Source organism: Oncorhynchus mykiss, chromosome 8, assembly GCF_013265735.2.
Source record: "Oncorhynchus mykiss isolate Arlee chromosome 8, USDA_OmykA_1.1, whole genome shotgun sequence".
NCBI classification, from domain to species: domain Eukaryota; kingdom Metazoa; phylum Chordata; class Actinopteri; order Salmoniformes; family Salmonidae; genus Oncorhynchus; species Oncorhynchus mykiss.
Genome location: NC_048572.1, coordinates 75,306,041 through 75,330,133, shown reverse-complemented (window position 1 = coordinate 75,330,133; position 24,093 = coordinate 75,306,041). Strand labels below are relative to the sequence as shown.

The following is a 24,093-nucleotide window of genomic DNA, read 5'->3' as shown; positions in this document are numbered from 1 at the left end:
GTCGCCCCCTCCAACCACTGTCGCCATTCGCCTAGGGCTAACCGGATGGCGAGCAGTTCGCGGTTACCCACATCATAGTTACGTTCCGACGGCGACAGGCGATGAGAAAAATACGCGCATGGGTGAACCTTGTCGTCAGAGAGGGAGCGCTGAGAAAGGATGGCTCCCACGCCCACCTCTGACGCGTCAACCTCGACAACGAACTGTCTAGAGACGTCAGGTGTAACAAGGATAGGAGCGGATGTAAAACGATTCTTGAGGAGATCAAAAGCTCCCTGGGCGGAAACGGACCACTTAAAGCACGTCTTGACAGAAGTAAGGGCTGTGAGAGGAGCTGCCACCTGACCGAAATTACGGATGAAACGACGATAGAAGTTCGCGAAGCCGAGAAAGCGCTGCAGCTCGACGCGTGACTTAGGGACGGGCCAATCAATGACAGCTTGGACCTTAGCGGGATCCATCTTAATGCCTTCAGCGGAAATAACAGAACCGAGAAATGTGACGGAGGAGGCATGAAAAGTGCACTTCTCAGCCTTCACAAAAAGACAATTCTCTAAAAGGCGCTGGAGGACACGTCGAACGTGCTGAACATGAATCTGGAGTGACGGTGAAAAAATCAGGATATCGTCAAGGTAAACGAAAACAAAGATGTTCAGCATGTCTCTCAGGACATCATTGACTAATGCCTGAAAGACAGCTGGAGCGTTAGCGAGGCCGAAAGGAAGAACCCGGTATTCAAAGTGCCCTAACGGAGTGTTAAACGCCGTCTTCCACTCGTCCCCCTCCCTGATGCGCACGAGATGGTAAGCGTTACGAAGGTCCAACTTAGTGAAAAACCTGGCTCCCTGCAGGATCTCGAAGGCTGAAGACATAAGAGGAAGCGGATAACGATTCTTCACTGTTATGTCATTCAGCCCTCGATAATCTATGCAGGGGCGCAGAGACCCGTCCTTCTTCTTGACAAAAAAAACCCCCGCTCCGGCGGGAGAGGAGGAGGGGACTATGGTACCGGCGTCAAGAGCTACAGACAAATAATCTTCGAGAGCCTTACGTTCGGGAGCCGACAGAGAGTATAGTCTACCCCGGGGGGGGGGCTGGTTCCCGGAAGGAGATCAATACTACAATCATACAACCGGTGTGGAGGAAGAGAGGTGGCCCTGGACCGACTGAACACCGTGCGCAGATCGTGATATTCCTCCGGCACCCCTGTCAAATCACCAGGCTCCTCCTGTGAAGAAGAGACAGAGGAAACAGGAGGGATAGCAGACATTAAACATTTCACATGACAAGAGACGTTCCAGGAGAGGATAGAATTACTAGACCAATTAATGGAAGGATTATGACAAACTAGCCAGGGATGGCCCAAAACAACAGGTGTAAAAGGTGAACGAAAAATTAAAAAAGAAATGGTTTCACTATGATTACCAGAAACAGTGAGGGTTAAAGGTAGCGTCTCACGCTGAATCCTGGGGAGAGGACTACCATCCAGGGCGAACAAGGCCGTGGGCTCCTTTAACTGTCTGAGAGGAATGTCATGTTCCCGAGCCCAGGTCTCGTCCATAAAACAGCCCTCCGCCCCAGAGTCTATTAAGGCACTGCAGGAAGCTGACGAACCGGTCCAGCGTAGATGGACCGACAAGGTAGTGCAGGATCTTGAAGGAGAGACAGGAGTAGTAGCGCTCACCAGTAGCCCTCCGCTTACTGACGAGCTCTGGCCTTTTACTGGACATGAAGTGACAAAATGACCAGCGGAACCGCAATAGAGACAGAGGCGGTTGGTGATTCTCCGTTCCCTCTCCTTAGTCGAGATGCGGATACCTCCCAGCTGCATGGGCTCAGCACCCGAGCCGGCAGAGGAAGATGGTAGTGATGCGGAGAGGGAGGCGACGGAGAGCGCGAGCTCCTTTCCACGAGCTCGGTGACGAAGATCAACCCGTCGCTCAATGCGAATAGCGAGTTCAATCAAGGAATCCACGCTGGAAGGAACCTCCCGGGAGAGAATCTCATCCTTTACCTCTGCGCGGAAACCCTCCAGAAGACGAGCGAGCAAGGCCGGCTCGTTCCAGCCACTGGAGACAGCAAGAGTGCGAAACTCAATAGAGTAATCTGTTATGGATCGATTGCCTTGACATAGGGAAGACAGGGCCCTGGAAGCCTCCTCCCCAAAAACAGATCGATCAAAAACCCGTATCATCTCCTCCTTAAAGTCCTGATACTGGTTAGTACACTCAGCCCTTGCCTCCCAGATTGCCGTGCCCCACTCACGAGCCCGTCCAATAAGGAGAGATATGACGTAGGCGACACGAGCAGTGCTCCTGGAGTAAGTGTTGGGCTGGAGAGAAAACACAATATCACACTGGGTGAGGAACGAGCGGCATTCAGTGGGCTCCCCAGAGTAACACGGCGGGTTATTGATTCTGGGCTCCGGAGATTCGAAAGCCCTGGAAGTGGCCGGTGGATCGAGGCGGAGATGGTGAACCTGTTCTGTGAGGTTGGAGACTTGGGTGGCCAGGGTCTCAACGGCATGTCGAGCAGCAGACACTTCCTGCTCGTGTCTGCCTAGCATCGCTCCCTGGATCCCGACGGCTGAGTGGAGAGGATCCGAAGTCGCTGGGTCCATTCTTGGTCGGATTCTTCTGTTATGGTGAGTGAATGAGGACCCAAAAGCGAACTAACTTAAACAGAGCTTCTTTAATAACCAAACATAGGTAGGCTCAGATAGACCGGCAGATTCCGACAGGACAGGACAAGGTTACAGCAAACATGACGATAGTCTGGCTCAGGCATGAAACACAACAAACAAGAATCCGACAAGGACAGGAACAGAAACAGAGAGAGATATAGGGACCTAATCAGAGGGAAAAAGGGAACAGGTGGGAAACGGGGTGAATGGGTAGTCAGAGGAGACAAGGAACAGCTGGGGGAAAGCGGGGGAGAAAAGGTAACCTAACAACGACCAGCAGAGGGAGACAGGGTGAAGGGAAAGGACAGAGACAAGACACAACATGACAGTACATGACAAAAATATCACATTTACATAAGTATACAGACTATTTACTTAGTACTTTGTTGAAGCACCTTTGGCAGTGATTACAGCCTCGAGTCTTCTTGGTTATGATGCTAGAAGCATGGCACACCTATATTTGGGGAGTTTGTCCCATTCTTCTCTGCAAATCCTCTCAAGCTCTTTCAGGCTGGATAGGGAGCATCGCTGTACAGCTATTTTCAGGTCTCTCCAGAGATGTTAGATCGGGTTCAAGTCCGGGCTCTGGCTGGGCCACTCAAGGACAGTCAGAGACTTGTCCCGATGCCACTCCTGCGTTGTCTTGGCGGTGTGCTTAGGGTCAGTGTCCTGTTGGAATGTGAAAGTTCTCCCCCAGTCTGAGGTCCTGAGCGGTCTGGAGCAGGTTGCCATTAGATCTCTCTGTACTTTTCTCTGTTCATCTTTGTCTCAATACTCACTAGTCTCCCAGTCCCTGCCGCTGAAAAACATCCCCGTAGCATGATGCTGCCACCACCATGCTTCACTGTAGGGATGGTATTGGCCAGGTGATGAGCAGTGCCTGGTTTCCTTCAGACATGATGCTTGACATTCAGTCCAAATAGTTCAATCTTGGTTTCATCAGACCAGAGAACCTTGTTTCTCATGGTCTGAGAGTACTTTAGGTGCCTTTCGACAAACTCCAATCAGGCTGTCATGTGCCTTTTACTAAGGAGTGGCTTCCGTCTGGCCACTCTACCATAAAGGCCTGATTGGTGGAGTGCTGCAGACATAGTTGTCCTTCTGGAAGGTTCTCCCATCTCCACAGATTAACTCTGTCATAGTGACCATCAGGTTCTTGGTAACCTCCCTGACCAAGTCCCTTCTCCTCCGATTGCTCAGTTTGGCTGGGCGGCCAGCTCCAGGAAGAGTCTTGGTGGTTCCAAAATTCTTCTATTTAAGAATGATGGAGGCCACTCTGTTCTTGGGGAGCTTGAATGCTGCAGAAATGTTTTGGCACCCTTCCCCAGATCTGTGCCTCAACAAAATCCTGTCTTGGCTCTCTACGGACAATTCAGGTCCGTAGAGCTCTCTACGGACAATTCCTCTGACCTCATGGCTTGGTTTATCCTCTGACATGCACTGTCAACTGTGGGACCTTATATAGACAGGTGTGTGCCTTTCCTAATCATGTCCAATCAATTGAATATAACACAGGTGGACTCCAATCAAGTCGTAGAAACATCTCAAGAATGATAAATGGAAACAGGATGCACCTGAGCTCAATTTCGAGTCTCATAGCAAAGGGTCTGATTTCTTATGATAAGGTGTCTTTTATTTGTAATACATTTGCTAACATTTCTAAAAACCTGTTTTTTGACTTTGGAAAATGTTTATTTAAACCATTTTAGAATAAGGCTGTAACGTAACAAAATATGTAAAAAATGAAGGGGTCTGAATACTTTCCGAATGCACTGTGTAGGGCCCTGTTTTCTATTACCATTTCATCTTGCCATAGTAGTAATATCTTTTCCACCATTTCACCTGAACCAGTTGATTGTCTTTAATTGAATGAGTGTGAGGAATGTTTGTATGTCAGCACAGGTTGGTTAATTGTTCATTGTAGGCTCCTCCCACTAACTAAGCTAATGAGCTGCAGATGTTTAAATGTTTATTGGAGACTCCCAGTTTGAGTGCGAGGTGAGCAAGGAAAGACCTGTTTGTTTTAGGTGTCAATCTTTAATCCTTGTTTTAACCTTTTAGAAATTTCAACTCTGACATTTTCTAGCCTATTTTGTATTTATCAAAAATAAATCTCTAATTTTGAGAAAAACTACTTTTAGTGAAAATCTTTTTATGTGAAAGGCATCGGCTAGCCTTCTCACAGACAACAACTCCCATTATTAGGGTAGACACTAGACCATCTCTATCTCTGGAGTAACTCAGTTCACTTGATGCTTCAAGTACATTAGTGGGATTGTCTTGCTGACCCTGTTGACCTGTACTTTAGACTGATGCAGTGGTCTTATTTAAGCCTTGAGAGATTGGAAACCAAAATGTATTTCTCAATTCCAGCCACATTGTAATGGTTCTGAACACTCACTTTGTCTGTGTTAGGCCTGTGTGTACAGGGACTAGATCTCATCTCAAACCACTGCCCTCAGAAAACCCCATAACGTAAATAAAAAAACTTGACTCCCAGTTTGCTCATATAAGCTGATAAATGGATAGTTGTCTGTGTTCAAATCCCCAGCCACCGTTTAGAGGTTGAATTACAGTGACTTGAGCCCAGGCAATTTAGAGAAATCATCACAACAATGAGTCAGACTGAGACAAAAAACAGCTAGTATCCTACAAAATGGCCCCGGAGAAAAGAGGAGAGGAGAAGGAGGAGTGAGGGGGTGACCGAGGGAGAGAGAGGGATACAAAAAGAGAGACTGATGAGAGAGAGGGGAGATAGACAGCTTTTTGTGGTCCTATGAGACTGTCTGCAAATAAGCAGTGATAAGAGACGGGCAGTCTGTACCCAGACTGACTGCCAGAGTGTTAACGACCCAGCTTCCCCTGCACGTCCCTGGCTAACCCTCCACCACCCTCACCTCACCCCACCTCTCCACCACTGCCCATGGGCCTGTCCCTGTCTCTCTCTGACAGATACATGCACACACACACACACACACACACACACACACACACACACACACACACACACACACACACACACACACACACACACACACACACACACACACACACACACACACAGACACACAGACACACAGACACACACGCACTCACTCACTCACTCTCTCTTTCTTCTTCTGCCTTCCTCCCCACCTGCCTCTCTGTCTCCTGTCACATCACACAATGCTGAACCTCAGTCTTTTAGGCGCCACAGTTTGTCCCTTTTTTAAATGAATCACTGTATTCCTTCACACCTGTTTACTCATTCCACCGAGTGTTAACAGGGAGAGCTGCAAGATCAACAGAGTGTATGTGTGTGTTCCTGTGTTGCTGGGTGTGTGTCTGTAAGTTCAATGGTAAAAAGATACTGCCCACAGCTGTGAGAGGAGCAGGGAGGTCAGACTGAGTGGTAGCAGAAAATGTTCCAGTTTAAAATATTTTCCTCTTAAGGGTAAAAAGATCATCTCTTTCCACAAAAAACATTTCCACTGCACACACACACACACACACACACACACACACACACACACACACACACACACACACACACACACACACACACACACACACACACACACACACACACACACACACGCACACACACACACACACACACACACACACACACACACACACACACAGTCTGGCCATGGAGACAGTGAGTGAGTCAGTAAACACACACTTAACACACCCACCCACCCCTACAACACATACCCCAACATACTGCATGGTTTATTTTTGTTGAACAGGGTGTAAATCATGGAGGAAGCATAGCTCTAATTTTATGCTTTGTTTATTTTAATTCTGTATGAGTCGTATCTTTCATGTATTCAATTACCTACGCGTGGATTCCCTGAAAGGCTAAATCGCTTTTAACCTCCTCAAATCTTCTTCCCAGGTACACCTACTTACCTACTGTACAGCCACCTACCCACCTACCTACTGTAAACCTACCTACCCACCTACCTACTACCCACCTACCCACCTGCCTACTGTATACCCACCTACCTATCTACTGTATTGCCACCTACCTACTGTATACCCACCTACCTACTGTATAACTACCTACCTACTGTATACCCACCTACCTACCTACCTACCTACCTACCTACCTACCTACCTACTGTATACCTACTTACCTACCCACCTACTGTATACCCACCTACCTACTGTATACCTACCTACCTACTGTATACCTACCTACCTACCTACCTACTGTATAGCCACCTACCCACCTACCTACTGTAAACCTACCTACCCACCTACCTACTACCCACCTACCTATCTACTGTATTGCCACCTACCTACTGTATACCCACCTGCCTACTGTATACCCACCTACCTACTGTATAACTACCTACCTACTGTATACCCACCTACCTACTGTATACCTACCTACCTACTGTATACCTACCTACCTACCTACCTACTGTACAGCCACCTACCCACCTACCTACTGTAAACCTACCTACCCACCTACCTACTACCCACCTACCTATCTACTGTATTGCCACCTACCTACTGTATACCCACCTACCTACTGTATAACTACCTACCTACTGTATACCCACCTACCTACCTACCTACCTACCTACCTACTGTATACCTACCTACCTACCTACCTACCTACCTACCTACCTACCTACCTACCTACCTACCTACCTACCTACCTACCTACCTACCTACTGTATACCTACTTACCTACCCACCTACTGTATACCTACCTACCTACTGTATACCTACCTACCTACCTACCTACTGTATAGCCACCTACCCACCTACCTACTGTATACCTACCTACCTACTGTATACCCACCTGCCTACTGTATACCCACCTGCCTACTGTATACCCACCTACCTACTGTATACCTACCTACCTACCTACCTACCTACCTACCTACTGTATACCTACTTACCTACCCACCTACTGTATACCCACATACCCACCTACCTACTGTATACCCACCTACCCACCTATCAACTGTATACCCACCTACCCACCTACCTACTGTATACCCACCTACCTACTGTATACCTACTTACCCACCTACCCACCTACCAACTGTATACCTACTTACCCACCTACCTACTGTATACCCACATACCCACCTACCTACTGCATACCCACCTACCCACCTATCAACTGTATACCCACCTACCTACTGTATACCTACTTACCCACCTACCAACTGTATACCTACTTACCCACCTACCTACTGTATACCCACATACCTACTGTATACCTACTTACCCACTTACCAACTGTATACCTACTTACCCACCTACCTACTGTATACCCACCCACCTACCTACTGTATACCCACCTACCCACCTACCAACTGTATACCCACCTACCCACCTACCTACTGTATACCCACCTACCCACCTACCTACTGTAGACCCACCTACCTGCCTACCTACTGTATACCCACCTACATACTGTATACCCACATACCTACTGTATACCCACCTACATATCTACCATCTGTATACCTACCTACTGTATACACACCTACTCACCTACCTACTGTACACCCACATACCTACTGTATACCTACCTACCCACCTACCTGCTGTAGACCCAACTACGCACCTACCTACCTACCAACCTACCTACCTACTGTATAGCCACATATCTACTGTATACCCACCTACATACTGTATACCCACTGTATACCCACCTACCATCTGTATACCTACCTACTGTATAGCCACCTACCTACTGTATACCTATCTACCTACTGTATAACTACCTACATACAGTATAGCCACCTAACTACTGTATACCTACCTACCTACCTACCTACCTACCTGCCTACTGTATACCCACCTACCCACCTACCAACTGTATACCTACTTACCCACCTACCTACTGTATACCCACCTACCCACCTATCAACTGTATACCCACCTACCCACCTACCTACTGTATACCCACATACCTACTGTATACCCACTTACCCACTTACCAACTGTATACCTACTTACCCACCTACCAACTGTATACCTACTTACCCACCTACCTACTGTATACCCACATACCCACCTACCTACTGTATACCCACTTACCTACTGTATACCCACCTACCTACTGTATACCTACTTACCCACCTACCCACCTACCTACTGTATACCTACTTACCCACCTACCCACCTACCTACTGTATACCCACCTACCCACCTACCTACTGTATACCAACCCACCCACCTACCTACTGTGTACCCACCTACCTACTGTATACCCACCCACCCACCTACCTACTGTATACCCACATACCCACCTACCTACTGTATACCCACTTACCTACTGTGTACCCACCTACCTACTGTATATCCACCCACCCACCTACCTACTGTATACCCACATACCCACCTACCTACTGTATACCCACCTACCCACCTACCTACTGTATACCCACCTACCCACCTATCAACTGTATACCCACCTACCCACCTACCTACTGTATACCCACATACCCACCTACCTACTGAATACCCACCTACCCACCTACCTACTGTATACCCACCTACCCACCTACCAACTGTTTACCCACCTACCCACCTACCTACTGTATACCCACATACCCACCTACCTACTGAATACCCACCTACCCACCTACCTACTGTATACCCACCTACCCACCTACCAACTGTTTACCCACCTACCCACCTATCAACTGTATACCTACCTACCTACCTACTGTATACCCACCTACATACTGTATACCCACATACCTACTGTAGACCCACCTACCCACCTACCTACTGTATACCCATCTACATACTGTATACCCACATACCTACTGTAAACCCACCTACCTATCTACCATCTGTATTCCTACCTACTGTATACCCACCTACTCACCTACCTACTATATACCCACCTACCTACTGTAGACCCAACTACGCACCTACCTACCTACCTACCTACCTACCTACCTACTGTATAGCCACATATCTACTGTATACCCACCTACATACTGTATACCCACTGTATACCCACCTACCTATCTACCATCTGTATACCTACCTACTGTATACCTACCTACCCACCTGCCTACTGTAGACCCACCTACCTATCTACCTACCTACCCACCCACCCACCTACCTATCTACCTACCTACCTACCTACCCACCCACCCACCCACCTACCTACCTACCTACCTACCTTCCTACTTACCTACCTGCCTACTTACCTACCTACCTACTTACCTACCTACCTACCTACTTACTTACCTACCTACCTACCTACCTACCTACCTACCTACCTACCTACCTACCTACCTACCTACCTACCTACCTACCTACCTACCTACTTACCTACCTACTTACCTACCTACCTACTTACCTACCTACCTACCTACCTACTTACCTACCTACCTACCTACCTACTTACCTACCTACCTACTTACCTACCTACCTACCTACCTACCTACCTAGCCTCCGCCTTTCACATTGAAAACCTTATATTCCCTGAGCCAATATTGAAGAGCCCAAGAGACAACAGCCCTAAAATCATTTTTGTTCAATCTCTTCTATTTCATGCTATAATAATATTTTGGGGGGAGAAGTGAGATAAAAGCTCCATGTTGGAAGAGTAATTGTAGGTTTTGTTTGGCGTCTGAATCCGAGGGGAGATAGGTGAAGGAGGTGAGAGGAGGTGTTTATTTGTTTTCATGTCATTTCTCCAGTCACTGAGCACACGGTGAATTGATCACTTCTATCTCTCTCTGCAGGATGCTGCTTAGACGTTCTCTCTATGTTGTTTTCTCTCTCCCTCTCCAACTCTCTGCAGGATGCTGCTTAGACGTTCTCTCTATGTTGTTTTCTCTCTCCCTCTCCAACTCTCTGCAGGATGCTGCTTAGACGTTTTCTCTATGTTGTTTTCTCTCTCCCTCTCCAACTCTCTGCAGGATGCTGCTTAGACGTTCTCTCTATGTTGTTTTCTCTCTCTCTCTCCAACTCTCTGCAGGATGCTGCTTAGACGTTCTCTCTAGGTTGTTTTCTCTCTCCCTCTCCAACTCGCTGCAGGATGCTGCTTAGACGTTCTCTCTATGTTGTTTTCTCTATCCCTCTCCAACTCTCTGCAGGATGCTGCTTAGACGTTCTCTCTATGTTGTTTTCTCTCTCCCTCTCCAACTCTCTGCAGGATGCTGCTTAGACGTTCTCTCTAGGTTGTTTTCTCTCTCCCTCTCCAACTCTCTGCAGGATGCTGCTTAGACGTTCTCTCTATGTTGTTTTCTCTATCCCTCTCCAACTCTCTGCAGGATGCTGCTTAGACGTTCTCTCTATGTTGTTTTCTCTCTCCCTCTCCAACTCTCTGCAGGATGCTGCTTAGACGTTCTCTCTAGGTTGTTTTCTCTCTCCCTCTCCAACTCTCTGCAGGATGCTGCTTAGACGTTCTCTCTATGTTGTTTTCTCTATCCCTCTCCAACTCTCTGCAGGATGCTGCTTAGACGTTCTCTCTATGTTGTTTTCTCTCTCCCTCTCCAACTCTCTGCAGCTCAAACAAACCTCTTTTTCAGCCTGCCTGTCTTCTGTTGGATGTCTTGTTCTGCCTCATTGTCTCTCTCTTTCACTCACTCTCTCTCACTCTCTCTCTTCCTGGTGTTTTTGTTATGGCTGCCTCGCTAATTTCACTCTCCCTTACTCTCTTTTCCTCCCTGCTTCCACTCTCTCCGTACCCCTGCCTCCACCCCCCTCCTATCCACACCCAGTCCCTCACCTCTCTCTGTTTCCCCTTCCCTCTCCCAACTCTCACTCTCCCTCTCTTCCCCCTCCCTATACTCTTTCTCTCTAACTCATCCCAGGACCTGGTAATCCCTTCCAACTCACCTCACAACCCCTGGGGGGGGGGGGGGGGGGGGGGTGTCACAGTGACAAACACACACACACACACACACACACACTACACACACTACACGCACTACACACACAGACAGGTTAAACTACTCAAAGACACAAAAACACAAATCCACACACTCACTCAGCATTCACACTGGATGACCACCAGAGGTGAATCAGATTCCCTCTTATCTCAGATCTAAGTGGCAGGCTATATTAAAGAGCAGTGTATATTTTTAACACTCACACACTGTCTGTGCCTTTTGAAAGGCTAATTCAGCTTCAAATAGCATATTTCATGTCTGAGACAGACTAGAGGTCTTTGGTTTGCTGCTATTGATGTCAGTCAACATCACACATGAGAGGCCTACTCACAGGTGTGAGACATGCACACGTAACACACACACGTAACACGCAACGCACACATGTAACATGCAACACACACACACCGAGTGTCATCTCTCATCACCAACCACACTTCATTATTGGAGTTGCTTGTGTGATAACCCAGAGTGACAGTCAGTTCTAGTGGGAATCATCTAGAATCAGACAGCATCAACGGAAATGAGCTGACTCAATAAGCACACACACAGATATGGCCATCTGACTCACAGAGAAAACGCTAGATATATATCTATCCAGCATAGCAGTGACTGCACAGCTTCTCTGGAGCGTTTTGAGGGAGAACAGGCCAAATCAACAGGCTCACCTGTGTCCTCCTCTCCTCCTTCTCATCATCTGTTCCATTATTCCATCCTGTTCTGCCCTCCCTCATTCCCTCCATCCCTCTCTGTCGGCTGACATCCAACATGCTCCATCGCTCACTCCTACATACCTCTTCCCTCTCACCTTGTTCAGGGTGATCACGGCCTCTTGGTTTGTTCCGCTGATGTTGAAGGTGTCCCCCGTCTCTCCTTCCAGGACGGTATATTCCAGCTTGGCATTGTCGCCTAGGTCAGCGTCTGTTGCTGAGATACGGCCCACCTCCGCCCCCAGAACAGCCAGCTCTGACACAGAGAAGGACCACATACCTGGAGAGAGGGAGGAGGCAGGAAGGAAGGAAGGAAGGAAGGAAGGAAGGAAGGAAGGAAGGAAGTAAGGAAGGAAGGAAGGAAGGAAGGAAGGAAGGAAGGAAGGAAGGAAGGAAGGAAGGAAGGAAGGAAGGAAGGAAGGAAGGAAGGAAGGAAAGAAGGAAGGAAGGAAGGAAGGAAGGAAAAAGAGAGATTTAGACAAGGGATTTGATGTACTGTGCAACAGGGAGGAGGGGCTGAGGGAGAAAAAGGGTGATAGAGAGTGAAATGAGGGCGTGGTAGGAGACAGCGACATCACAGGCGCTGAAGGTTACACAGCACTTATTCATCTTGTTTATGTTGTTTGTGTTTGGTGAGGCGAGATAGAGAGGACTCATCAAATGTCAATGACTGTGTCTGTCTCCTGCTGTTATTTCTTCTCCGCTAACAAGCTTGACTATTCATCAAGGACAGATAATAAGCCTGTGGTTCCTCTCCACTCAGTCATGTTTAAACATGCAGGGGCATTTACCTTTTAGTGCTCTTCACATTAAATCACCACATTAAAATACCCTTTTGTTGGAGCTACAGTTTATATTACCGTGAAATACACCGATCCCATGACTCACTCTCTGTCTGGAAAAGAGCAGTACAGGAGCTAACTCAGTCACAACTCGGCATTGCTCACACACAGTCCATTCCTTAAACTTCACTTCAGTCGTTTACTGCAAGTGACATGTTCGAGGGAGGTGGGGAGAAAGAAAGAAAGATATATATTTTTTGCCTTACACGCACAAAATGTACGTGCCCATTCAGCAGAGCAGCTATGTACAGTACAACTAGTTATTGGTGGAAAAATCAGATAAACACCGGGGCTCAGACAGAATAACATTGTAAGCGGCGCTTTGTAAAGTAAAAATGATAGCCAGCACTTCAGCCAGACAACATCACGACTACGTCAAACACACAGGGAGTAAGATAAAGGATTTATCCACCCACATCAGAATAAGACAAATGGTAGATAGGGACGTTATGAAAAGATAAACAATGTGCTCGACTTTATGTGGGTAAGACCAAACGTGGACTTAAGACAAGGATATGTGAGCATACAGTTGAAGTCGGAAGTTTACATACACCTTAGCGAAATACATTTCAACTCAGTTTTTCACAATTCCTGACATTTAATTCTAATAAAAATTCCCTGTTTTAGGTCAGTTAGGATCACCAATTTATTTAAAGAATGTGAAATGTCAGAATAATAGTAGAGAGAATGATTTATTTCAGCTTTTATTTCTTTCATCACATTCCCAATGGGTCAGAAGTTTACATACACTCAATTAGTATTTGATAGCATTGCCTTTAAATAGTTTAACTTTGGTCAAACATTTCGGGTAGCCTTCCACAAGCTTCCCACAATAAGTTGGGTGAATTCCTCCTGACAGAGCTGGTGTAACTGAGTCAGTTTTGTAGACATCCTTGCTCGCACACACTTTATCAGTTCTGCCCACACATTTTCTATATGATTGAGGTCAGGTCTTTGTGATGGCCACTCCAATACCTTGACTTTGTTGTCCTTAAGCCATTTTGCCACAACTTTGGAAGTATGCTTGGGGTCATTGTCCATTTGGAAGACCCATTTGCGACCAAGCTATAACTTCCTTACTGATGATGTCTTGAGATGTTGCTTCAATATATCCACATCATTTTCCTACCTCATAATGCTATCTATTTTGTGAAGTGCACCAGTCCCTGGTCATTATGGCCAAACAGTTCTATTTTTGTTTCATCAGACCAGAGGAAATTTCTCCAAAAAGTACGATCTTTGTCCCCATGTGCAGTTGCAAACCGTAGTCTGGCTTTTTTATGGAGGTTTTGGAGCAGTGGCTTCTTCCTTGCTGAGTGGCCTTTCAGGTTATGTTGATATAGGACTCGTTTTACTGTGGATATAGATACTTTTGTACCTGTTTCCTCCAGTATCCTCACAGGGTCCTTTGCTGTTGTTCTGGGATTGATTTGCACTTTTCGCACACCAAAGTACGTTCATCTCTAGGAGACAGAACGCATCTCCTTCCTGAGCGGTATGAAGGCTGCGTGGTCTCATGGTGTTTATACTTGCGTACTATTGTTTGTACAGTTTAACATGGTACCTTAAGGCATTTGGAAATTGGTCTACAATTTTCTTTCTGAGGTCTTGGCTGATTTCTTTTGATTTTCCCATGATGTCACGCAAAGAGGCACTGAGTTTGAAGGTAGGCCTTGAAATACATCCACAGGTACACCTCAAATTGACTCAAATTATATCAATTAGCCTATCAGAAGCTTCTAAATTTTTCCAAGCTGTTTAAAGGCACAGTTAACTTAGTGTATGTACACTTCTGACCCACTGGAATTGTGATGCAGTGAATTATAAGTTAAATAATCTGTCTGTAAAAAATTGTTGGGTAAAATTACTTGTGTCATGCACAAAGTAGATGTCCTAACTGACTTGTCAAATCTATAGTTTGTTAACAAGAAATTTCTGGAGTGGTTGAACAACAAGTTTTAATGACTCCAACCTAAGTGTATGTAAACTTCCGACTTCAACTGTAAGTGCTCCATTTGCAACCATGATGAAAAATCCCTGTTGCCAGGCATTTCAATAGCCATAATCATAAACTAAGTGCCTTGCGTTATATGAGCATTGAATTGGGGAAGGCGCCATGTACGGGAGAGATAGAAATAAATGACTTCTCCAAAGAGAAGCATATTGGATAGACTGCTTGAGCACTCTTACCACAGCAGGCCTCAATGAGGAATGCTCTTTTTTTTTTTTTTTTTTTGGTGGTAGGTTATAAATATGTAGGCCAAACATTTAGGCAATGACATCATAATGTGTCTGTATTGTGTGTTTATAGCTCCAGTATATTGTTATTTTTATATATTGTTAGTTTCCCCCACAGCTCCCCCAAATCAAATCAAATCCAATTTATTTATATAGCCCTTCGCACATCAGCTGATATCTCAAAGTGCTGTACAGAAACCCAGCCTAAAACCCCAAACAAGCAAGCAATGCAGGTGTTGAAGCACATTGGCTAGGAAAAACTCCCTAGAAAACCTAGGAAGAAACCTAGAGAGGAACCAAGCTATGAGGGGTGGCCAGTCCGCTTCTGGCTGTGCCGGGTGGAGATTATAACAGAACATGGCCAAGAAGTCCAAATGTTCATAAATGATCAGCATGGTCAAATAATAGGTCTGGCACAGGTAAGCACGTCCGGTGAACAGGTCAGGATTCCATAGCCGCAGGCAGAACAGTTGAAACTGGAGCAGCAGCACGGCCAGGTGGACTGGGGACAGCAAGGAGTCATCATGCCAGGTAGTCCTGAGGCATGGTCCTAGGGCTCAGGTCCTCCGAGAGAGAGAAAGAAAGAAAGAATTAGAGAGAGCATACTTAAATTCACACAGGACACCGGATAAAACAGGAGAAGTACTCCAGATATAACAAACTGACCCTAGCCCCCCGACATATAAACTACTGCAGCATAAATACTGGAGGCTGAGACAGGAGGGGTCAGGAGACCCTGTGGCCCAATCCGATGATACTCCCGGACAGGGCCAAACAGGAAGGATATAACCCCACCCACTGTGCCAAACCACAGCCCCCACACCACTAGAGGGATATCTTCAACCACCAACCACCATCCTGAGACAAGGCCGAGTATAGCCCACAAAGATCTCCGCCACGACCCAACCCAGACAGGAAGATCAAGTCAGTGACTCAACCCACTCAAGTGACGCACCCCTCCCAGGGACGGTATGAAAGAGCCCCAGTAAGCCAGTGACTCAGCCCCTGTAATAGGGTTAGAGGCAGAGAATCCCAGTGGAAAGAGGGGAACTGGACAGGCAGAGACAGCAAGGGCGGTTCGTTGCTCCAGAGCCTTTCCGTTCACCTTCCCACTCCTAGGCCAGACTACACTCAATCATATGACCCACTGAAGAGACGAATCTTCAGTAAAGACTTAAAGGTTGAGACCGAGTTTGCCTCTCTCAGATGGGTAAGCAGACCATTCCATAAAAATGGAGCTCTGTAGGAGAAAGCCCTGCCTCCAGCTGTTTGCTTAGAAATTCTAGGGACAATTAGGAGGCCTGCGTCTTGTGACCATAGCGTACGTGTAGGTATGTACGGCAGGACCAAATCAGAGAGATAGGTAGGAGCAAGCCCATGTAATGCTTTGTAGGTTAGCAGTAAAATCTTGAAATCAGCCCTTGCCTTGACAGGAAGCCAGTGTAGGGAGGCTAACACTGGAGTAATATAATACATTTTTTTGGTTCTAGTCAGGATTCTAGCAGCCGTATTTAGCACTAACTGAAGTTTATTTAGTGCTTTATCTGGGTAGCCGGAAAGGAGAGCATTGCAGTAGTCTAACCTAGAAGTAACAAAAGCATGGATACATTTTTCTGCATCATTTTTGGACAGAATGTTTCTGATTTTTGCAATGTTACGTAGATGGAAAAAAGCTGTCCTTGAAACAGTATTGATATGTTTGTCAAAAGAGAGATCAGGGTCCAGAGTAACGTAGAGGTCCTTCACAGGTTTATTTGAGACGACTGTACAACCATTAAGATTAATTGTCAGATTCAACAGAAGATCTCTTTGTTTCTTGGGACCTAGAACAAGCATCTCTGTTTTGTCCCTCTGCTGGGATCTCTTGATTGGGCCAATACTGACTGAGAAGTCATAATTATGCCTTTTAACCTGTGTGGTATTGTTGTCGTGACATTGATTGCCATTGCCTTTGCATGCTGAAGAAGGGCTCATACGCAAAGCGTTCTAGCGGCAATAAAAATATGAAAATGTAAGTTTATTCAACAGAGTGCTGTCCTGTTTATGTTCTTTAGATAAGGACGTTATCCCTCTCAACAAAACACAGGAAAAAGGTTCAATCCAATCGATACAAAGGATGATTTATGGGAGAATATGATGTTAGCCATCACTTTAAAGATTAGGCGAAAGCAAAAAAAATATTTATGTTCTACTTCAAACATGAGGACAATGGGGGGGCAGTACAACATCCAAGAGCATCAGCTGGGGCCCTTGGTGGTCCTTCAGGGGACTGTAGTGGCCCTTGAGAGAAAACTACTCTCTCGGGTCCTTCACCTGCTCTTTGATCATATGGTCCATGCAATGACCACCTTCCTCATGCACTCTAGCAGCTGTCTTTGCTTAACAACTGATTTAAGAACAGCTTGTCCTATCCCAATCCTATCATGTTTCTGTTGAAGGAATTTTGTCAATGTTGACTAAATAATGTATACATTAGCCATAGAGTTATAACTTACAGAGTTATAAGTTGTCTGTTAAGGAATGTGTTGGTACATAGGCAAAGAGGAAGGGTCAACAGACAACTCGTGACCACAGTGAAACTAACAACAGGAAATATGGCTGGTCCCCAACCAGGGTGGGGAGAAACCGTTGGGTGTGGAGTAGATTGTGTAACATATGGTAGCAGACGATAAGCAATGTATGTGTTGGAATGGAATTGAAAAACAGCTTTGTCATGGTCCAGGAGGAGGACAGACATTTCCGTAAGACATGACGCAATGTGGGATATATAAACTGAGGTACTTTGTGATTATGTTCAGTACTCTTGAGAATAAACGCAACAAATTGATTTTGAGACTGGTCTCTGTCCATTTTATGCAAAGAAGTATCTTACAAATTCTTAGAAATGGACGGAGTGTTTTAATTGAATTGGTTAATGAACATATAGGAATTAAATTCCTTTAAAAGTTTCCTCATCATGTTGGTCAGGAAAAACTTCTGTCCCTTCTGTGTGTGGGTGTGGTGTCCTATGGGGTTGGCTGGGCACTATGTCAGCAAAAAGATACAGGCTATGAATAATAAATACCTATTCGTTGTATTGTAATAGAGAAAGAACAAACCATGTATATAATGTACAATTCATCTTCTAAGGCAGTGAAACATGAAACTCAGCATGCTTATGCCCACAAGACTCTGGGCCAAGGCATGGGCCTGCCTACTGAAGTGGACATGTGCCAGTGAATCAACATTACATATCAGCTTATGTGCCATGACTATGAATCAACCGTCTGGGACACTGGGCACCAGAATGAAAAACACTCAGACCAGCCCACAAAAAAATCCTGTCATTACTAATGACACCCCAAAATAGATCCATTCTACAGATGAGAAAATCTCTCTCTCCCATTAACATACAAAACTTGAACAGTAGTCTGTATGTTGATATACTACTTGAAGGCAATCATACATCTCAGAAAAGCTATGTTACACACACACACACCCACACACACACACACACACACACACACACACACACACACACACACACACACACACACACACACACACACACACACACACACACACACACACACACACACACACACACACACACACACAGCTGTAGAAGTGCTTGAGTGAATGGGGGGAGGTGTGGTGGCAATGGTAAAGTAGTCATTATCAGCTTTCCTCTCACCATGTATAGTGAAACTGGCAACAGAAATCATTCATCATATTCACTGGACCAGGCGAGAGGGACACAGAGTGGAAATAATAGCTCCAAATTATACAAGGACAGGATGCCAACGCAACAATAATTACACATCACTTGAAACAGGAAAATCAAGCCCTCTTAAAGACAGGAAGGAACAGAACATGTGATCTCCCCTGGTCACTATTTTCCTGGCTCTGGCCATTATGGTGTGATGTGGTGAAACAGCATGGGGACCAAAGGAGGTTGGTGGCACCTTAATTGGGGAGAACAGGCTCGTGGTAATGACTGGAGCGGAATTAGTGGAATGGTATCAAATACATCAAACACATGAGTTTCAGGTGTTTGATGCCATTCCATTTGCTTCGTTCCGGCCGTTATTATGAGCCGCTCTCACCTCAGCAGCCTCCGGGGATGGGGACACAGGCTCAATGTTCTATGCCTCTCTGATAAAGCTCTCCCCACCAGGCCCTGGTAATTGTGCTCAGGAAAGAGAATCGAAGTCCTTCACTGTGCTCTGCTCAAACCCACTTCTAACAGACACCTTCTGCTCCTCACCATCATCCCCCTCACCTCACAGGAGAACATTTCACTGTTCCATGGTTCACTTACGGACACCGTGATTGGTTATGGTTCCCGGGTAAAGCGTGGTGATTGGTGGAAACGAGCCACAGTTGATTGGGAGAATCAGGGAGTGAAGTGACAGCCAGTGGGAGTTAATTAGGGGCGGCTGTAGTTTAATACAGGTTTATTCCTGTAAATAAGACCTCAAGAGTGACATCACACTGAGACAGGAGGACGAGGAGGATGGAGGGAAGAGGATGAGGAATGGGAGTGAAAGAAAGATAAGGAGAGAGGAGATGACTAGTAGTAAAATCGAGAGTGGAAAGGGGTCATGGGTTGTGAATTCCATGAAATGAAAAGGAAAAGAGAGAAGAGAGGACAGGACAGCAGGAAGTAGTGACTCACTGTAGGGCTGGATACACTAATAATAAAAAGAGAGAAGAGGACAGCAGGGAGTAGTGACTCACTGTAGGGCTGGATACACTAATAATAAAAAGAGAGAAGAGGACAGCAGGGAGTAGTGACTCACTGCAGGGCTGGATACACTAATAATAAAAAGAGAGAAGAGAGAAGAGGACAGCAGGGAGTAGTGACTCACTGCAGGGCTGGATACACTAATAATAAAAAGAGAGAAGAGAGAAGAGGACAGCAGGGAGTAGTGACTCACTGCAGGGCTGGATACACTAATAATAAAAAGAGAGAAGAGAGAAGAGGACAGCAGGGAGTAGTGACTCACTGTAGGGCTGGAAACACTAATAATAAAAAGAGAGAAGATGACAGCAGGGAGTAGTGACTCACTGTAGGGCTGGATACACTAATAATAAAAAGAGAGAAGAGGACAGCAGGAAGTAGTGACTCACTGTAAGGCTGGATACACTAATAATAAAAAGAGAGAAGAGGACAGCAGGGAGTAGTGACTCACTGTAGGGCTGGATACACTAATAATAAAAAGAGAGAAGAGGACAGCAGGAAGTAGTGACTCACTGCAGGGCTGGATACACTAATAATAAAAAGAGAGAAGATGACAGCAGGGAGTAGTGACTCACTGTAGGGCTGGATACACTAATAATAAAAAGAGAGAAGATGACAGCAGGGAGTAGTGACTCACTGCAGGGCTGGATACACTAATAATAAAAAGAGAGAAGAGGACAGCAGGGAGTAGTGACTCACTGTAGGGCTGGATACACTAATAATAAAAAGAGAGAAGAGAGAAGAGGACAGCAGGGAGTAGTGACTCACTGCAGGGCTGGATACACTAATAATAAAAAGAGAGAAGAGGACAGCAGGGAGTAGTGACTCACTGTAGGGCTGGATACACTAATAATAAAAAGAGAGAAGAGGACAGCAGGGAGTAGTGACTCACTGCAGGGCTGGATACACTAATAATAAAAAGAGAGAAGAGAGAAGAGGACAGCAGGGAGTAGTGACTCACTGTAGGGCTGGATACACTAATAATAAAAAGAGAGAAGATGACAGCAGGAAGTAGTGACTCACTGTAGGGCTGGATACACTAATAATAAAAAGAGAGAAGAGGACAGCAGGGAGTAGTGACTCACTGCAGGGCTGGATACACTAATAATAAAAAGAGAGAAGAGGACAGCAGGGAGTAGTGACTCACTGTAGGGCTGGATACACTAATAATAAAAAGAGAGAAGATGACAGCAGGAAGTAGTGACTCACTGTAGGGCTGGATACACTAATAATAAAAAGAGAGAAGAGGACAGCAGGGAGTAGTGACTCACTGCAGGGCTGGATACACTAATAATAAAAAGAGAGAAGAGAGAAGAGGACAGCAGGGAGTAGTGACTCACTGTAGGGCTGGATACACTAATAATAAAAAGAGAGAAGATGACAGCAGGGAGTAGTGACTCACTGTAGGGCTGGATACACTAATAATAAAAAGAGAGAAGAGAGAAGAGGACAGCAGGGAGTAGTGACTCACTGTAGGGCTGGATACACTAATAATAAAAAGAGAGAAGATGACAGCAGGAAGTAGTGACTCACTGTAGGGCTGGATACACTAATAATAAAAAGAGAGAAGAGGACAGCAGGGAGTAGTGACTCACTGCAGGGCTGGATACACTAATAATAAAAAGAGAGAAGAGGACAGCAGGGAGTAGTGACTCACTGTAGGGCTGGATACACTAATAATAAAAAGAGAGAAGAGGACAGCAGGGAGTAGTGACTCACTGCAGGGCTGGATACACTAATAATAAAAAGAGAGAAGAGAGAAGAGGACAGCAGGGAGTAGTGACTCACTGCAGGGCTGGATACACTAATAATAAAAAGAGAGAAGAGAGAAGAGGACAGCAGGGAGTAGTGACTCACTGCAGGGCTGGATACACTAATAATAAACAGAGAGAAGAGGACAGCAGGGAGTAGTGACTCACTGTAGGGCTGGATACACTAATAATAAAAAGAGAGAAGAGAGAAGAGGACAGCAGGGAGTAGTGACTCACTGTAGGGCTGGATACACTAATAATAAAAAGAGAGAAGAGGACAGCAGGGAGTAGTGACTCACTGTAGGGCTGGATACACTAATAATAAAAAGAGAGAAGAGAGAAGAGGACAGCAGGGAGTAGTGACTCACTGTAGGGCTGGATACACTAATAATAAAAAGAGAGAAGAGAGAAGAGGACAGCAGGGAGTAGTGACTCACTGTAGGGCTGGATACACTAATAATAAAAAGAGAGAAGAGAGAAGAGGACAGCAGGGAGTAGTGACTCACTGCAGGGCTGGATACACTAATAATAAAAAGAGAGAAGAGAGAAGAGGACAGCAGGGAGTAGTGACTCACTGTAGGGCTGGATACACTAATAATAAAAAGAGAGAAGAGAGAAGAGGACAGCAGGGAGTAGTGACTCACTGCAGGGCTGGATACACTAATAATAAAAAGAGAGAAGAGAGAAGAGGACAGCAGGGAGTAGTGACTGCAGGGCTGGCTACGGTAGTAATAACTCTTGGAGAGAAGAGGTCCGAGAGACAGGGGGAGAAAAAGAGGAGTAAAACCCATCTTATCTGAGGAGGAGGCTTTCTGTTTCTTCTGAAGGGTGGCATGCGTTGAGTTAGGAGAGTCATTAAAAAAGTGTCTAGCTGGCTGAAGCACATGCACTGGTTGAAAATAGCCTGAATAAAATCTGCATCCATTTAGTTATTCCATCACACAAGCACTTATAGTGGATGAGGCTTAAGGGAAGAGGACAGTGAGACAGAGAAGGGGTGGGTGAGCGCGAGAAGAGATTTAGGCATAAACATTAGTAGCCTACGAGAGAGAGAGAGAGAGAGAGAGAGAGAGAGAGAGAGAGAGAGACTAGGCTATCTGACAGACTAACTGGACATCACAGCACCACCCTAACACTGGAGGACCAGACAACAAAGGATTCAAATAGAGTGCCTGCAGGATGAATGAGTCCTCCACTACATTACTGCCACACTTAGAGAGACAGGGTTAATATTACATACTGTATCTACCTCATGAATGGATGGACCTCTACATGAAGGGATGGACCTCTAGATGAATGGATGGACCTCTACATGAATGGATGGATCTCTAGATGAATGGATGGACCTCTACATGAATGGATGGACCTCTACATGAATGGATGGACCTCTACATGAATGGATGGACCTCTACATGAATGGATGGACCTCTACATGAAGGGATGGACCTCTACATGAATGGATGGACCTCTACATGAATGGATGGACCTCTACATGAATGGATGGACCTCTACATGAATGGATGGACCTCTACATGAATGGATGGACCTCTACATGAATGGATGGACCTCTACATGAAGGGATGGACCTCTACATGAATGGATGGATCTCTACATGAATGGATGGACCTCTACATGAATGGATGGACCTCTACATGAATGGATGGACCTCTACATGAATGGATGGACCTCTACATGAATGGATGGTTTCCAGATTTTCCGGATTGACTGACCTTCATGTCTTAAAGTAATGATGGACTGTCATTTCTCATTGCTTATTTGAGCTGTTCTTGCCATAATATGGACTTGGTATTTTACCAAATAGGGCTGTCTTCTGTATACCACCCCTACCTTGTCACAACACAACTGATTGTCTCAAATGCATTATGAAGGAAAGAAATTCCACAAATTAACTTTTAACAAGGCACAACTGCTATTTGAAATCAAATCAAATTTTATTGGTCACATACACATGGTTAGCAGATGTTACTGCGAGTGTAGCAGGCGGTGATACAGCCCAACAGGATGCTCTCAATTGTGCACTTGTAAAAGTTAGTGAGTGTTTTCGAAGACAAGCCACATTTTTTCAGCCTCCTGAGGTTGAAGAGGCGCTGTTACACCTTCTTTACCACACTGTCTGTGTGCGTGGACCATTTCAGTTTGTCAGTGATATGTACAAAAAGGAACTTAAAACTTTACACCTCCACTACTCTCCCGTCGATGTGGATAGGGGGGTGCTCCCTTTGCTGTTTCCTGAAGTCCACGATCATCTAATTTGTTTT

General features: G+C 45.7%; 1 protein-coding gene across 1 annotated transcript in view; it reads right to left on the bottom strand.

Moving 5' to 3' along the window:
* LOC110530987 overlaps window positions 1-24,093 on the bottom strand; it is a 206,536-nt gene that overhangs the window by 27,821 nt on the left and 154,622 nt on the right. The window contains exon 6 of the mRNA XM_036986260.1: window positions 12,359-12,540. Within this exon, the coding sequence (XP_036842155.1) occupies window positions 12,359-12,540 (182 nt within the window). The remainder of the gene's footprint in view (window positions 1-12,358; window positions 12,541-24,093) is intronic.